This window comes from Eurypyga helias, unplaced genomic scaffold, assembly GCF_000690775.1.
Source record: "Eurypyga helias isolate BGI_N326 unplaced genomic scaffold, ASM69077v1 scaffold4314, whole genome shotgun sequence".
NCBI classification, from domain to species: domain Eukaryota; kingdom Metazoa; phylum Chordata; class Aves; order Eurypygiformes; family Eurypygidae; genus Eurypyga; species Eurypyga helias.
The window spans coordinates 580-18,811 of record NW_010245548.1 but is presented as its reverse complement, the minus strand read 5'-3'; the positions used below and the strand labels follow the sequence as shown (position 1 = coordinate 18,811).

The 18,232-nt window shown below is 47.7% G+C and overlaps 1 protein-coding gene across 1 annotated transcript; it reads left to right on the top strand.

The window, feature by feature from the left end:
- Positions 1 to 454: 454 nt before the first annotated feature.
- LOC104508471 (rho guanine nucleotide exchange factor 5-like) lies at positions 455 to 14,109 on the top strand. The gene is made up of 14 exons (XM_010150110.1): positions 455 to 884; positions 2,636 to 2,717; positions 3,036 to 3,100; positions 3,421 to 3,683; positions 4,495 to 4,655; positions 5,744 to 5,896; positions 7,265 to 7,394; positions 8,277 to 8,351; positions 11,240 to 11,329; positions 11,647 to 11,801; positions 12,492 to 12,653; positions 13,070 to 13,140; positions 13,478 to 13,582; positions 13,850 to 14,109. Exons 1-14 carry the CDS (start codon positions 455 to 457, stop codon positions 14,002 to 14,004), a joined length of 2,097 nt encoding a protein of 698 aa, XP_010148412.1. The 3' UTR covers positions 14,005 to 14,109.
- Positions 14,110 to 18,232: the final 4,123 nt, after the last annotated feature.

Sequence of the window (18,232 nt, the reverse complement as noted above, 5' to 3'; positions counted from 1 at the left end):
TTACCAGCCGCTGGCTCCGGTAACCTACTCCAGGCCACACGTCAACTGTGGTATGGACAGTAAGTTACTAGCCATTCACCCTACTACAAGCCATCCTCTCCGGACTGCCACCTCGGTGTCTGATTCTAACACTGTGGCCTCTGCTTCTGATGGAGAAGATACAGCAGAGAAGGGTGACCTTGTTCCAGTAAGTAGAGGGTGGGATCTCAGTGACTCGGGTACCCATGATACAGAGACTTCTGATGACTCGGGGGTCAGTTTGTTGGCCAAAAGCTTTTCTGCTCTTGGCAATGAGGCACTGGTTGGCTGCTTTGACACCAGCCCTGAAAAAGCAGATGAGCACATGGATATACAGTATGGAAAGTCCTCACCTGACCACCCTTCTTGGCCTTCTCTGGAAGGCCTGATAACATCCACAGACTCCAGGAGCAGAGATTCTGCACAGCCACTTCCAATGCTAGCATTCACCAATCCAATCCACTTCCTGCAGCTCAGCCCTCCATCACCACCGACCACCAGAAGAACCAGCCGAGAAGAGGAGCTCTCGGGGGAACTGCAGTGGGAGCAACAGGCAGGCATCTTTGATGTGGACAAGAAGAACATCCAAGCTCCGTGGGCAATCACAGAGAAAACAGAAGATGAGAGGAGGGTCAAACAAAGGCTGGAAGGAGGAGAACACCGCTTGGTAGCTCAACCAAAGGAGGAAGTGCCCAGACATTTACCCTTGGAAAAATCATCAAGTTGGCCAGACAAAAAAACGATCAGGGTGGTTGCACAGGTGCTGCCAGCCAATCAAGAAAACCCAATTAAACGCCGAGTAAAAAGCAAGGACTGGCACCGGCAGGGCCTGAAGAGGACATCAGTGCCACCAGACATCTTGCAGGGTGAGTCATCTCCTTCATTCTCCATTCAGTTTATTGCACATACCGAAAACGTAGGATTAAGTTAAACGCGCAGTGTGATAGAGCTGAGAGCTGAGAGCACTGGGGCATTGCTCTTGTGCCTTTCTGGTAATACTCCTCACTCCAGCCCTGTAGTCCCATTGCTGTCCTGCTCCCAGCTCTCCCCTAGCTTCTCTCTGCGGCCCTGTAACCAGTGTGTCCTGCTTGTTCTCCGAGTAGGGCTGCACTCTGGGGCTCAGCCCCCTCAGTTCTCACTAACACCCGCAGCAGAGAGCTTACTGCACTTCACGGATCCCTCAGCCCTCGACTACACATCCAGTGTCTCTTCGTGTCCTTTCTCCACGTTTAATGGCCTGTGGATCTTACTTGATATCATGGGCTATTTTGGCCTACCTGCAGGAATGAGTTTCTCGGTGGGGCTGAGTTCACCGCTTCTGCTCATCATCTCTGCTGCCATCACACGGCCGTTGCATTTTGCTGCCCTTGAAGCAGCTCGTTTCCAAGCAGTAAGGAAAACGCACACGCCCCCCCTCAATAGCCCATATCTGTTACGGCTTGGTTTAGTTCCTTTTTTATTTGCTACCTCCCTTTATTTGGCAGCTGACACCTTAAGGTTCCGATCTGACCTTCTGGAAGAGATGATCTTCCTGAGAACGTAGGATTTGAGATTACAGATAAAAATGCAGATTTGTCAAGTCCAAGGTCCCAGCTTGCATAGAAGCCAAGTCACTGATGTCGTGAATTGCAAAAAAACATGCATCGTCTGTAATGCAGTTCGTGCAGACAGTACTTGCTGTCAAGATGCATGTCTGTTCTCTTATATCTTGCATGACCTTAAAATGTACTTGCTGCTCCTCAGCTCTTACTTAGTTTATTTTCCAAACTCCAGAGCATGCTGGATTTTTGGCACAGAGGAAGGGAGTGTTGAGGGATGTAAATGACTTGGCAGCACTTGAATCGAGATTTGCTCATGTATTTGACCTGTAAATTCTTGGTTCCAAACTTTAAAACATTCAGGGTAACAGTATTGTCTTTCCCCTGACCTGTACTTGCAGCTCAGTCTTTAGGCTCGCTTCATCCTCCTGCTTCCAATTACCTTTATATATGCACCTTACATATGCATAGCTTATATATACACCCTATTTAATTAAACCCCTTGCAAAACAGAAGAAAAATGCACAATTTGTGCATTTCACATAAACAGGAGCTGACTCAAACAGCAGTTTGTGAATGCTCACATAATATATGAGTGTGAGAACTGGATTACACCATTGATTCTTGGGCTGCATCCCTTCTGGGAGAGCGATGCTGGACATACAACAAAGTCACTCCTGTGGAGTCTCAGAAGTCAGAGTTTTGGGGCTCAGCAGACATGACTGGTGGCTGAAAGGGGAAAGGCAGCACCAAGTAGAGCCCACAGGCAGTGTCTTCACTTGGGCAATTGGAGTTGGAAGCTTTAGCGTTATGGTCACCTCTGAAAGCGTCTGCCTTATTCTTGGTATGAAAAGCAAATGTGACTCAAGTAACAGATGTAAACTGTAGGTAATGTCAGGGATTATTAAAGCCACAAAGTTTCTGATGCAGAAATAAAGGTCAGGAGGGCACCTGTATTCCAACCCAAGACCACATCACTTAGGTGGAGTATAGGTAGGTGGTGTTCATGTATCTTTAGGATTGTAGCTCAACTCGAAAGTCTGACTTACGTGTTTACTTTTTGATTGTCTTACATGCAGAAATCCCTTCTGTTCCGTCAGAGGAAGAAGCTCACAAGGCACACAGGGAACCACCAGTCAGTTCAGACACAGTTATATTGCGGTAAGTCTCTCAAGGCCCCTTAGGATTTGCCCCTATCCCTGCGTAGCACAGACACCTGATGCTCTCCATTGTTCCTAAAGGGACCAAAGATGGAGTAGATAGGGAGTGGAGAACTATAATGGAAACTGTAGTAAAATTACTGAGGCCCGTGCTTCAGTCCATGCCCTCTTTGTTCTTTGACAAGTAAAACATGTAGTTTGAGCTTGTTGGAAAGAGAGGTCCTGGCTGTGCCAGATCTGTTACTAAGATTTGGATAAGCTGTCTCTGGCACTGTGCTCTTCATTCATTCGTCGTTTCCAAATCCTTATTCCCTGACAGAGAGAAGAAACCTGCAGATGCAATGGAGAACTTCAAACGCCGGCACTCCAAACTGATCAACTCCTGTAAGTACCTTCTGCCTGAGGTGGTGTGGCAGATCCCTGTCCTCTATCCTCTCTCACCCTTGCAGTGACCAGAGAGGAGGGGGCTGCTGCCACAGAGTAACAAGGAGGGGGCGTTTGAGAGCGCAGTTCAGTGGAGGCAGTGGAACCAGAGTCCTGCAGCAGACTCGGGCAGCTGGAGAGCTTCGCTTGTAGCATCTAATGCATGTGGTCTAACGTATTCAGTTATCCTGATCGGAGACAGCAACAGAGATTTCTCCTGATTGAAGCAGAGGGTGAGTAGCTGCTGTAGAAAGTATAAATATGTACGCCTCTCTTCACAGCAAGATTGCTCTACCAGGAGTACAGTGATGTGGTTCTGAACAAGGCTATACAAAGCCAGAAGAGAGTGGATTCTTTTGCAGAGGATATAGAGTCGAGCTTCCCAAGCTCCCCAAGGCTGCGGAGGAAAGTGCTGTCTCCCCAGGACTCGTATTTGCAACGGCTGTCAGTCTCATCCAATGCGTCCCTCTGGCAGGACATCCCCATGATACGGGGCAGCAGAATGCTACTCAATATGTCCCGTGATGAGCAGAAGCTGCAAGAGGTAAGGGACAGATACAGCAGGGTAGATGGGTGGTCTGTAGTCAGGAAAGTCCCCAGAAGGGTGGTTAAAGTGGAAAGCAAAAATGTCTGATGTGGGATTGCAGGTGGTTGAATGCAGAGGTCACCTCTACTCATGTAAGCAGTATGGGCTTGTGGTTCCAGTGCTTGTGAAGTAGTACAGTGCTGAAGTTCAGAACTGTAGAGAAAATGGGCACTGAAGGGTGGACTCTGGACCATATCACTAACTTCCTGAAATCAGACATGCGGAAATGGGAGCGAGATAAGGCAAGGAATTTTGAGCATGTTCAGTGCAAAAGAGGGTATTCAAGTAGAAGATTTCAGCCTTCTGCCACACCTGAGCTTATATGAGAGATGCTAATAAGACCACGGTGTATTGTAGTTCCTGGGACAGAGTGTGAGCTTACCAAATTGACCTGTGTGAGCTGCAGGGCTGAGAGGAAACGGGAAAACGTGTGGGTTCAGCAAAATGGTACATAAAGAAACTGGGTAAAGAAAATGAGAGGAACTGAGCAGTGAATGGGAGGACCCAGAGAAAGAGGCAAAAACAATGGCATGGGGAACAGGAAGGAGAAAAACACGGGTGATGCAGGTGCTGGAAAGTTTTCAGGAGCATGCAAAACAGGGAACCTAGTGAAGGTGGAGTTGAGGAGGAATAGAAAGCAAAATGAGAGCAGGTAGCTATTTTTATTGAAGTCATATCACAAGTCTGTATTCTACAGAAAGACAGACTATATATAATGCCACACCTGCCTAGTCTACTGACGCTGCGCTCCCTTTTTCCATCTCTCAAGGCCAAGTTTGAGTTGATAATGTCTGAGGCTTCGTACCTGCGCAGTTTAAATGTGGCCGTGGATCACTTCCAGCGATCAGCAGAGCTCCAGTCAATGCTCACCAATCAAGAGCGTCAGTGGCTTTTCTCCCGCCTTCATGATGTACGCGATGTCAGCGCCAGGTGAGATACGACCCTTTAGTACCCGGAGGAGCACCCACTGCGAAACACAGACACAGCCCATCCTTTCCATCAATAAGATACCTCACTCCTGCTCTGCATGTTCACCGACTTCCAAGGCAGTTGCACACATGCAGAGCGCTTCCCAACTGCGTACCAACGCTGCCCTGGAAGGAACTTCGTCCTGTTGGGCGACAGGACAATGTAAATCTTGGTGTTAAGTCACAGATATTATGGCGCAATTGTGCGCAGAGCTCATTGCAGGAGATGAAAACGTTCGAAAAGTTCTTCCCGGAGAGGGTGGGGAGGCACTGGGACAGGTTGCCCAGGGAAGCTGTGGATGCCCCATCCCTGGCAGTGTCCAAGGCCAGGCTGGATGAGGCTTGGAGCAACCTGGTCTAGTGGAAGGTGTCCCTGCCCATGGCAGGGGGGTTGGAACTGGATGATCTTTAAGGTCCCTTCCAACCCAAACCATTCTATGAAAATGCTGCTGTAGCCATGCCTTGTTGGCTTCAACTACAACAAAACTTGACCGACGGGACCTCAGCCCAAACCAAATGCAGCTCCTGCATAATACAAGACAAAAGAAGCAGCTGCACAATCCCTGGGGGGGAAAAAAAAAAGTTACAGCCATCACTAGACAGAACCTAATGTGAATCAACTGAGCATAAGTCTTAAAATGTAGACATGACCCCACATGCAAGGAATCCTGTATGTTGTAGGATTCTGATCTGCTTTTTTCCTGCAAGTCTTCGCTACATACATCACTAAGCTAATAAGGTTTGCTGCTACCTTTTCCATTTCTGCTAGTGGGATTATTCTGATTATGTCTTAATTTCCAGTTGTTTTTTGGCTGTGTCTTTAGAAGTATGCCCTCTCAAGAACGGAGTTCTTTTGCCTCTGCTTCTTCCTTGCTGATACCTAGCCCTAAATTGTCACTGTACAGGCATTATGCTCTCCTTAGAAGTAAAGAGCTGTCTTGTGCTTATATGTGTGTTGTCAGGATTTTAGAGGACTGAGGGTGTTCCTGCTTTACTAAATGACACTGCTATTTCCCTCTTCTTTTATGGCACCGCAACCGTGTGCTGCAGTTTCCTCTTTGACTTGGAGGAGAAATTTGAGGAGGACATCTTCACCTTCCACGTGTGCGATGTGGCTCTAAAACACGCCCCCGAGTTCCGCAGGGTTTATCTACCCTATGTAACAAACCAGACATATCAGGAGCAAACCTTCCAGCGGTTACTGTAAGTCTTTTCATTTGTTGCACCCTTCTTCCCCTTTACTTTCTTGCTGCACCTCAAATGTTCACGCTTTCAAATGATGGGAAATGCAGCAGGTGCAGGCTTTTGGCCAGCCCTCACACTGCACCCCCAGAAGAACAGGCCAGAATCTTCTTCAGTTCAATTCAATGGCATTTGGGACAGCAGGACAGAGCTACTGCAGGCTCCTTTCCCATAACATTGCAAAGGCAAAGAATAAATAATATCAGATTCTCTTGGGGGCTGTTCTACTGAAGAGAGCAAAAATGACTGTCCTGGGTGGTGGGTTTAGTCTGTGATTTTTGGACTCTTAAGAACCAGACAGTGATGATTTCAAGTGAAACTTCCAAACACAACCATTCTGTGATTCCGTAATTAAGAGAAATACGGCTGCTTGAACTGGCTATTCAGAAGTCTTTAAAATGGATTTAAAATCCTGGCGCCAGATAACACCGTCACTCTCTCTTGCTCTGGATGGTGATGAGCAACATCTCTTGCCTTCCTTTTCTGTACGTGGTGGCACAACTAAGCATTGCTTAGGAACAGGCCCAGTCCTGAGCAAGGATTCCTTGCTACTTCTGCACTGCTTCCCTTCATAACAACCCAGTTCCAGTGAAGCTACACTGATTCCAGAAGACACTTTTCCCAACAGGCTGTCGGGCGCTGTCTGTGGGTACTGCTGACTGTGAGAGGTCTAGTCTTGCAATTGATTCCCTTCAGGGAAGGCTCAATTCCAAACAGAAAGGACTTCCAGGATGTTGTTTAGGGCAACATCTACTGGGCCTACAACCTTCTTCCCCTTCTCTTCAAGGATATGGGATTGGCTATTCTGCTGGATGGTGCTACTCCCATACCATTAGCCTTTTATTTTCTACTGCCCAATATGGATGGCAGTGGCTGTGTCTTAAGAGGGTAAGAGAGACATTCGGGGGAAGGCAGCTCCCTTAGGAGTAGCAAGAGAAGGGAGGCAGCTGTTTTCAGATCCTGAACACAGCCCCGGGAGCTGGACCGTTCAGTACAAAGAAGGAATACAAACCACCACTGTCTCTGTGAAAGGTGCCCTACTGACTGGGGGGAATCAGAATGTAGCTGTTACTTCTGGCTTTCATTCCAGAGGGCTCTGGTGGAAAGAGGAAGTACATAGTAACAGGTGTACTGACATGCTATAGCTTGTAAGAAACCCATACTTGCTCTTCTTCAGCAGAGCAGCGCAGTTTCTTGACATCTCTTGCCCCAGGGACAAAACCTGACTGTTGGAATGGGAATACTTCAACATGCACTGGAATCTGATACTAGAAAGGCTGTTTGTTTGCTCTGATGCCTGGATGTCTTCTTTCTTTATCATTCCTACAGAAATGGAAACGCAGGGTTCCAGCAAGTCCTAGAGAGACTGGAAAGTGATCCAGTATGCCAACGCCTGTCACTTAAATCCTTCCTCATCCTCCCTTTCCAGCGCATCACTCGGCTCAAACTCCTCCTGCAGGTAACTTCATTCTCTGCTTTCCTACCGTTTCTCTCAAGCTGACCCTTCTTCAGGTCTGAAAGTCATGGAAATATGTGCTAGCTGCAGGCACTGGGTGAAAGGACTTTGTGTTGCATCTGTAATAAGTTTGGCTCTAAAGCTACTCGGTTGCGTATGCTGGGAATATGCCTTTGCGTCAACAAACCCGTTTGTCATTGTGCAGAAGTCTGCTGGGCGCTACACCAGCGCCATGAGTTGGGTACGGTGGCCTCCGGGAGGCGATGCGCTGCGTATAGCACGCAGGGCTTCGTAGCAGCACTGCTTTAGTTGAACCTCAATAGGCAATTTATGGAGTCTTCTCAGAACGCGTTGATTTATGTTTTATTGACGTTTTTTGACTTCCTGCTAGGAAAACAAAGCAAGGGTTCCTTGGCTGCCCGCTGGAAGGCAGCCTGTCTCTGCGCCTTGCCTGCAACATTGACTAACAGGAGACTTCAGACAGGGAGCCAGCAAGTTGCTAATGAATGATTTTTGAGCTCTTTCTATAAAATTCTTCTTTTTCATTATTTGAGCCTTTTTTTAGACATGAGGAATAGCAGGCAGAGATCAGTTCTGTGTGCAAGGCTGTGCTTGGATCAGTGGTTGCTTCCTGTGCCATCTAACTTGTACGTGATAGTTAATACGATTTAGGTTTGCTGTGGTGCCCTGTTCAGTGACAGCTTCTCAGTGACATTCTGCATCTCAAGTTCCTAGCTTTGTTATTTCCACATCTCATCACCTACCAACTGCTTTCGTTTCCCTTGAGGCAGGTAGCTCGGTGTCTCCTTGCTTCTCCTACCCCTCCCAGATCCGTAAGTCCAGCTTTCCCTGTCTGCATGTTGAAAAACACCTTCTCTCCTGCAGAATATCCTGAAGAGAACTCGACCGGGGTCTGAGGAGGAAGTACAAGCAACACAGGCCTATGATGCGCTTGAAAAGGTAAGGCTGTCGGCCTGTCGTGCAGCCCTGCTGAAAGGGATCTGGGGGTGTCGGCTCGATACAAGTCCACAAAAGGGCCACTGGTGTCCTGGGGTGCGTTCAGCACAGCATGGCTAACCCGTCAAAAGAAGCGATGGTCCCACTGCACTCGGCATTGGTGTGGCCTCACCTCCAGTACCATCTGCCTTTTGGGGCTCCACAGTATAAGGATATAAAAGTATTAGAATGTGTCTGAAGGAGAGTGACAGAGGTGGTGAGAGGACGTGGTTTATGAGGAGGGGCTGAGGATACTAGGTCTGCTCAGCTTAAAGAAGAAGAGGCTGAGGGGTGACCTCATTGCTGTCTACACCTTCCTCATGAAGGGGAGCAGAGGGAGGTGCTGATCTCTCCTCTCTGGATGTAAGGGAATGGCTTAAAGCTGCATCAGGGGAAGTTCAGATCGGATATTAGGAGAACATTCTTCACCGGGAGGGTGGTCAAGCACTGGAACAAGCTCCCCAGGGCAGGCCACAAGCCTGATGGTGTTCAAGAAGTGTTTGGCAACACTCTTGGATGAGTGGTTTAACTTCAGGTTTGCCCTGCGTGGAGTCAAGAGTTGGACTCGGTGTTCCTCGTGGGTCCCTTCCAACTCAGAATATTCTGTGATTCTCCACAGCCATGTTGCATCACACAGCTGCAGGGCACCCAAGTGTCCCCGTCCTTTTGTTGATCCTGGCCCTTGACAAGGGTGCTTGTCACTGATCCTCACCAGGAACGAGTGAGCGTGTTCATGTGGCTCTCCTGCACGTGCAGTGGGAGCTGTGAGCAGAAAACACTAAAGCGGGAGCCAGCTGGGATGTGACGGAACCTGGCTTGTGGTTTACCCCAAACAACCTTTGCAGCCACTCGCGCCCCTCCCCCTCCCTCAGTGGGGTGGGGAAGAGAATCAGAGGAAAAGGCAAGAAAACTCATGGGTTAAGATAAGAACGATCCAATAATGGAAAATAAATGAAATAAAATAATGAAATTACTAATACCAATATTAGTAGTTAATAATGTTTAATGAAAATAATGGGAAAGAAAACAAATGATACAACTGCTCACCACCTCCTGACCAATGCCCAGCCAGTCCTTGAGTAATGAGAGCCTGAGAGCCAGAACCCCAGAGCCAGACTGAGGCCAAGAGTGCAACCTCCGTCCCACCCCCAGTTTGTATACTGATCATGAAGTTTTATCATAGAATCACGGAATGGTTTGGGTTGGAAGGGACCTTAAAGATCATCCAGTTCCAACCCCCCTGCCATGGGCAGGGACACCTTCCACTAGACCAGGTTGCTCCACGCCTCATCCAGCCTGGCCTTGGACACTTCCAGGGATGGGGCATCCACAGCTTCTCTGGGCAACCAGTCCCAGTGCCTCCCCACCCTCTCTGGGAAGAATTTCTTCCTGATATCCAATCTAAACCTCCCCACTTTCAATTTAAACCCGTTACCCCTTGTCCTGTCACTGCAGGCCCTTGTAAAAAGTCCCTCCCAGCTTCCTTGTAGCCCCTTCAGGCACTGAAAAGTGCTATAAGGTCTCCCCGGAGCCTCCTCTTCTCCAGGCCGAACACCCCCAATTCTCTCAGCCATTCATCATAGCAGAGGGGCTCCAGTGGAATCAAATACCCCTTTTGGGTCAGTTTGGGTCCACTGTCCTGACTGTGTCTGCTCCCAGTTTCTTGTAGCCAAGAAGCTGGGAACACAGGTGCAGTATCAGGAACTGAAAAAGTCCTTGAGCTGATATAAACGTTCCTTAGCAACAACTGAAAACATCAGTGTTATCAATATTCTTCTCAGCACAAGCAGAACAGCCTCATACAAACTACTGCGAGGAAAATGAACTCTGTCCCACAACCTGCACCCAGGATAAAGAACTACTTTTTTTCAGGAATTGCTCTTCCCAGTCTGCAAACCTCCATTCCCCCTTTGTGTTCCTTACCTTTGTCTCCTAATGAGTGATCAATTCCTACCTCAGCCCCCACAATACTGCTAAAAAAACTTTTAAAAGCATGGCAAGACAGTACTCTCTTGCATTCCTTCCTCTCTCCTGTTTATTACAGAAACAGGATTTAAAGTCTTCTGGGACACCTCGTTATCAGCAATTAGTACAGCAGCATAAGCCAGACTTGTTCTTAGCTAGCTCCTGTTCTGTCTAGTGATCATTTCATCTTCTTGGAGTGTCACTCCCTTTCTTACAACCCTTCCCCTGTCCTCCACCTGAAGACCTGTTCAACACGATGCGTACATCCTTAAAACCCTTGGGACTGCTCCCGCGGGCTGCACAGCTCCCAGCATGCTGCGGTAGGAGGTGGGTGGGCGGGCAGGGTGTCCTACACTGAAATCCTTACGCTCCAGCTGTGTACCAGCCAGCAGCATCTCTGACACTGTAATGCAGCTGCCCTCTATCACATCGGGCAGCTACGTCGGCAGCTTACAGGCTGGAGTACTTCTGTTTCATTATGTCCTGTCCTCACAGTTAACTAGCAACAAGCTCTGGGTCATGGAAAATAGGGGCTGATGTTTATCTAATCAGCATCACCTAAGAACTGCTTCCAAATGACCAGCAATTCAACCTCTGCCACCTGAAAAGAGGGAGATGTTTCTAGTATCCCTCCCAGTAACCCTAAGTTAAAACAGTTCTTGTCACAGAGACTTCACCTAAAGAATACCTTCCTTAAGAAAGTAGGGATGATCACTGTAGATATGGTGAAGCTTCAGTATGCTTGCCTGGAAAAATACTTTTCCTTTGCAGGAGGATGCCCAAGGAATTGTAACTGATATTGGCTCTTTGGTGGCTCCTGGGAGTAATGCTGGTTCCCACCAGGCAGTTCTGCTCCCATCTCACTCATCGTCTGTTTTCCCCTGCAGCTCATCAAGGATTGCAATGAAAATGTCCAGCGCATGAAGAGCACGGAAGAGCTGATCTACCTGAGCCAGAAGATTGAGTTTGAGTGCAAGGTGAGCTCATCCATTCCCTAGGCTTTGCTCTAGCCTCAGTGCCTTTTTTCTCTTCCCTCATGAAGTCACTTGTGCTTACTTTTTGTTCTCCTTTCCAGTATACATAGAACTGTTGAACCAGAGTAACATACACAGGTCAGCTCATCAGTGCTTCCCTTGCCCTTCAACTGAAGATGCCTACCATGACATACTCCAGCCCAGCTGGAGAGATGAAAGCATGCTTCCTCTAGGGAAAGGCAAAAAAATGCAAGTCCAAAACTCATGGATACAGATTTCCTTGTACACGCTTGACATAAAGGTTCACTTCTGTCTTGCAGATATTCCCACTCATCTCACAGTCGAGGCGGCTTGTGAAGTGTGGTGAGTTGACAGCACTGGACTTCAACACCTTGAGTCCAAAATGGAAAGTCACCACCCGCCCCATCTACCTACATCTTTTCAATGACTGTCTGCTCCTGTCTCGGCCGAAGGAGTGAGTGCTTCAACACAATTCTTGCTGCCCCTTCTAAAATACCTGTCTCTTTCTGGGGTCTGTGCTTTGGTGAAAGAGTCTTTTCCCTCTGCCTGCCAGCAAGTGGCAGCATTTGCCAAGTCACTCTCCTAACCCTACATTATGTGAGTATCATGCAAGTATGTGGAATCTGATATTCCCAACTCTTTTATTACAACATGTGATAGTACAACAAGATATCTTCTGGTCCCTAGTGCAAGACTTCTGCCTCTCCACCTCTGTGATGTGAAACGCTTTAATATTAACCCTTTGTTATAGCATTGCTTGGTAAATCATTTCTTCCCAAAGGACGGTATGAAGATCAGTGAATGTGCAAATCACTGGTTTGTCAAGAAAGTAAGAGGGTTGTTGGTTGGTGGTTGTGTTGGGGCTCAGGGTGGGGGATGTGGTTTTGGTTTTAAGCTGTAAGCTGTCAAATAAAACTCTGACAGGACAGAGCCTAGTATTTCTACCCTTTTCATTAGGTCCCTTCTCTCTCCTCTGGCCTCCTGAGGCTTCTAGAAAGAAATAAGTTTAAGGTGTCTGGAGAAGATGAAGGCTCATTAAAAGCATTTTGCTTTCCTGACATCAGCAAAGAACTTGGACTCCCTTTGCGTAACCCTCATCACCCTAAAACTCACAACTTGTTTTGTTCCTCCTCTTTGCTTGCAGGGGCGGACGTTTTGTTGTGTTTGATCATGCCGCTTTCTCGGATGTGCGTGGGGAGAAGTGCGAGATGAAACTGCATGGAACAAACAAAAATGTCTTCCGTCTCTTTCTGCTTCAGAATTACCAGGGAAATAGAGTGGAGTTTTTGTTTCGTACAGAGACACAGTAAGAGCTCAAGGTTACCCTCGGCATATCCCGTTATTGTAGCCAGATACCTCCTAGGAGCCTGATGGTTGTCCCTCAGCTACCCAAATGCTAAAATATCAAATGCAGCTGCTGAGCAGAGGACTTGATCAACATCCTCTTGCCATAACAAACTCCTAATGAACCACCTTGCTCCTTCCTCCCTCATCATAGCTGCTTATACAATACTACCACCTTATGTCATACCATCAGCCTCCAAAAACTGGAGTTTCTGCTTTTTCCCATCCCCTGTCTCCACCTCTGCCTTCTCTGCTTCTCCTAAGTACCCCGTCCCTGACCCCTCCCGTGAGCAAACCTGTACAGCCTCCCGCCATTCCCTTTGCCAGACTGCTATCCCTCAGGTTGAATCCTGACACCTATCTGGTGATGTTTCCCAGCAGTGAGAAGCTGAGGTGGATCTCTGCTTTGGCTCCTCCGCGAGGAGAACTGGACCTCCTGGAATGCCCTGGTGAGACTGCTCTGCTACTACAGCAGTGGGAGTGGGCTGGCTCAGAGGAGTTGGAGTCGCTGGGAGATGGAACATGCCAGAATGATTCCAAGGCAGAATACTTGCTTTTTGTAAATAGAGAAGATATTCATGGGCTTTCCCTCAGTGCCAGGTTCTGCCTGTTATTTTACTTACTTTTACTCTTCATATTAATTAGGTGTGTGACCTGCAGTCTCCCTTCCAGTTCTCTGCTCTTTAGTGTTTGGGAAGTCCCTCATCCCCTACCTTCCCTGGGGCTGGTGCACACAGGTTTACTGTTGCTCTCTAGTACACTCTTCTGATTTTTCTCCCCCTTTAGATGCTCCACAGGTTCAGTGCATAAAGACTTACAAGGCTCGGGAAAATGACGAGCTGGCTCTGGAGAAAGCAGATATCATCATGGTGATGCAGTACAGCAATGACGGTGAGCAGGAAGAACAGTGGCTGTCGGAAATTACGGGTGGGAAGTTACTTTAGCAGTGTAAAGCTCTAACAACACAACCAGGCTTCAGGAGCCTCTCATTCCTGACTGTTGGATTGAGAGGATGAAGATGCTTCATTAAGACACTTGGAAGCTGAAAGGGGAATTTTTCTTTCCCTTAGGGCCTTGGTGGAGGGGGCTTTTTTGGGAAGAAGAATGGAAAAAAAGTGAGTACTTTGCCTCATGTTGTGCTTTTCCCCACACCTGCAGGATGGATGGAAGGAGTGAAACTTTCAGACCGGGAGAGAGGTTGGTTCCCCTCAGAACACGTGGAACTCATCTCCTGCAAAGAGGTGTGGCAGAAGAACCTGAAGGAGGAGCAGCGTGTGAAGAATGCCAAGCAACAGGTCTTCTGCAAGAAGTAAGACTCTGCTTCGCTTGGACCTGTGGACAGTCGCCCTGCCATGGGGAAGGCATCTTTTTTTTCTATCGTGCCTCAGAAGAAACACCTCTGTGAAGAGCATAATACAGCACTTCGACAGAACCAGGTGCTTTTTGCCAAAGAAAGCGGGAATTCAATCAGGAAAAATCATTCTCTTCCTCTGTGTCACCTGGACTACGGCAGGAGTAGGAGGAAAAAAAAAAGTTGCATGTATTGCTTGCTTTGTGGTAGCAGGGAGGGACTTTAACCGGACGGAGGTCTGGGATGTGGACTTCTGAAAATACATTCCTGGTTTTGCCACTCACAAGTTGCAGGACCTTGGGCAAGTCACTTCAGAATTCTGCCTCAGTTTTCCCATCTGTGAAATGGGGGTAAACTTACCTACCTCACTGGATGTTGTGAGGCTAAATTCACTAGTATTCACACAGGGAGAGCTTTGAGTTCCTGAGAAGGAAGGTGCTAAGTGCAAAGCACAGCATAGTCGAGGAGAGTTTTCCATTTGAATATCCTCTTGATGGTATTGATCTCCATAATGTAATTTCCATTTAGAACAATTCATCTATTTGATTGTGCAAGTCTACTGTTTGTTAGATAGGCAGATACTTCGTTGTACCTGTCCGTAGCTCAGTCACAGCCTGTTGTTGAGACCTTGACAGCGTTAGAAAATCCATGTGAGTTAAGCCATGTTTTCAGAAGCCGCTGTAATGATTTCCCCCACCTTAAGAGGTATCAAGCTGAAGAATCTGCTTCACGACGGTCACCTCTCTTCTGAACAAGTGTCCCAGTAAGCCATCTGGAATGACCCTTTTTTTACTCTGCCTCCTACTTTTGACAAAGTCTTCTATTACGCGTTGGTACGTGCCCTGTACAGAACAATGGTGACCAGGCATCTGCAGTGAAGTGGCACTTTCCTGCTGCTCTTAAGCCCGTAGCTGATGTGGTATTGCATGCACCATTTTGCACACTTAGAGAAAAACACTGAGATATTTAGCCACTGTAGATAAAGTCAAAATATGTACCAGGGACTTTGTTCTTCGTTAGAACTCTCTGGTTTTAAGTCCAGTTTACATGCAGTCCTGCTTTCGTGCAGAACCTGTCTATTCGAGGACATGCCTTCAGCTGTAAAATACTGTTTCTGTGTTAAAAGTGTTTGCGTTCAGGCAATGCAAGATCAAGTACAAGAATCAATACACCAAAGAAAGCAACGTGTAGCCTTCTTGCATTTAATATATTTGAAGAATTAGTTATCTTCATATCTCCAGCTTTCTGTCTCTGTAACGTTCTGCCTTTAATTCCCATTTACACTGTATCTAGTATAGTTTATTACAGCCTATTTATATCAATAATTTTAGCTGGATTTAAAAAAAAAAAATGCTTTTAGTCCTAATAAACTCATGCACTTCTCCAGTTAAAATAAACCACTTTTCTGCTTTCCTTGTTATTTAGGGCTTTCATCTCAAGTATAAGTAATTCAGTATTGACCGAACATATGCTCAGTATTTTCATTATTTTTCCATCTAACTCTCCTCTCCAAGTGAACGTTAAGTACAAGTAGCTATACTCAGCAGTGAAGAAAGCTTGCGTTACCAGCCCCACCCTGACCTTCTCCAGTGTTACACCAGCCCGGAGGCGACTGCTGCTGCAGGTTCCCCAGTGGTGTCCGTCGCTGGTATGTCAAGGGCAGCTAAAGGCGGGACCTACAGAAGATGGGACTCCAGTCCTCTCTGCCAGTCCGACAGGATGCAATTATTCAACTGTCTGTTAAGCTACGCGTCAGACCACAGTCCGCCTGCACTTTTTCCCCCTGGAAGAACTGAAGCTGGTCCCTAGCTAAGAACAAAAGCAAAGCCCTACCTCAAACCGAGTGACATAAGGAAAGTTACGGTCCTCCGCAAGACCCGTGAACGTTCAGAGATCCAGAATACCTGCTTGTCCCAGGCTGTCGTGAATTTATGCAGTAGATAAGCCATCAGCATCGCCAGCGTCCCAACCAGGCTACAGAACGCTGCCGTGGGACCAATTCAGTACGTCCCGTGTAAGGTCACCTTGCGCAGGCAGTCGGAGGCATGCCGTATCCATGCAGCTTCATCGTGGATACTCGTATCCTGAGGAGGCAGGCCACAGGCCCTGCTACTCTACGTCAGAAGTCATCTTGTTAAACATTGTAAAAGTCAAGAATTCTTTACTCCTTCAACTTCCACGCTCAAAACCAAGCAGGCATGTTGTTCAGTAGAGGTCCCCCAAGATGGTTTCTATGTTAAATTCCGTATGTTCTTGTTAAAAGTCTCCTTGAGATAGGAAACATCAAGGCCGTTGTTGTGATTGACAGCACTCGTATACTGTTTAACTAGTTGGATCAAAGGTTAACTTCTCCCTGTCACAGGTACAGCCTGCATTTCCTGTTGTCAGGTTTTTGTACGTTTAGGAACATTTACAGGTCAGCTTAGAGCTTCTAAGAACACGTGCTTATGACCTCTTTTTCACTTTGATTTCAGGTAGGCCTCAGCTTCTCACTCTTTAGGTAAACTTTTAGCCCCAGCACCATCCTGCCACCAAATTCCATAAACAAATCTGCACTGAACTGCTTCGTGCTTTTTGGAACTGATAAACATCTTAGTTTGCACAAATTCAATCGAACTGGTACAAGATGACAACTTCACCTGCAGGAGGCAGGAATTAAAGAGTATCCGCTGCATCCTCTTACAGTCTTAATGATGCGTCAGGATCTCTCCCTGCATCATTCAGCGTGGAGAACCTGATTTCCCAGAAAATCAGTATTAAACAGGAGAAGAAGTGTATAGTTTGTCAGCCAAACCCCTATACTTCACTAGTCAGATCCCCAAAGGTCCACGAATAGGAGCACCGTGTGAGAGATGCCGTTGTAACAGCCGGCTTGGAATGGAAGCACGAAGAAAACATCATCCTTCCACAGGAGCCTTTGGAGGCAGGTGCGTAGCGTGATTCGACAAAAGAAACTGTGCTGAAAAAAAGTTTAAGACAACGTGTAGAGGGCAATTGCACTCCTTTTTCTGGTAAGAACAGCGATGAAAACCAAACACGAAATGAATTTTTACAAGTTCTGTTGAGAATCTTAAGAAATTGAAACTCAAGGGCCAGGCAATTGTGGATGCAGAGGAAGGCCCATCCAGGGGGTTCCTTCCCCAGGATGACCCTGTCAGCCCCACGTATCATGACTGCCTCTGAAAAGGAGGAGGGTCATCGCTGTAGGGGATTCCCTTCTGAGGGGAACAGAGGGCCCGATATGCCACCCAGACCCGTCACACGTGCCCCCCTGGGGCCTGGGTTATGGACATCACCAGGAGACTCCCTGGTCTGGTTCAGCCCTCGGATTATTACCCACTACTGGTCATGCAGGTGGGCAGTGACGAGGTTGCAAAGAGAAATCCTAAAGACATGGAAAGGGACTTGAGGGCACTGGGGTGAATGGTTGCAGGATCGGGAGCACAGGTAGTGTTCTCCATCCCGTCAGTGGCAGGGAAGGAGACTGGAAGGAACAGGAAAACACACCTGATCAACACATGGCCCAGGGGCTGGTGCCAATGGTGGAATTTAGGTGGTTTGGATCATGGGGAGGTTTATATCTCCACATGTCACACATGTCTCAACGGGGAAAAAGGATTCTTGCCTGTGAATTGGCGGGGCTCATCGGGAGGGCTTTAAACTAGTTGGAAGGGGAAGCGGGACAAAACCACCAAAACAGCCACCAAGACATGCCCAGAGCCTGGAGCAGAATCACAAGTCACCAGGAGAGCACCTGGCAAGCAAATCAAGAGAATTCCAGAGGCTCCAGTGCGCAAGCCAGCTCCATCGGGGGCCAGTCTGAAACGGGTCTCTGGTTTTGGGGGATAAACAAGAGGAGTTAGGGGTGTGTGCATGCATGAGGGGCTGTGACCTCATTGGCATCACGGAGATGTAACGGGATGGCTCCTATGACTGGAGCGTCAGAATGGAAGGATACAGGCTCTTCAGGAAGGACAGGCAGGGGAGATGTGGAGGGCGTGTTGCTCTCTACGCCAGAGACCAGCTGGAGTGCGTGGAACTCCAGTGGGGATGGGTAAGGAGCTGATTGAGAGCTTATGGGTCAGGATTAAAGGGAGGGCAGGGAGAGGGGATAGTGTAGTAGGAGTTTGCTACAGGCCACCACGCCAGGACGAGCAAGTGGATGAAGCCCTCTAGAGGCAGGTAAGGGG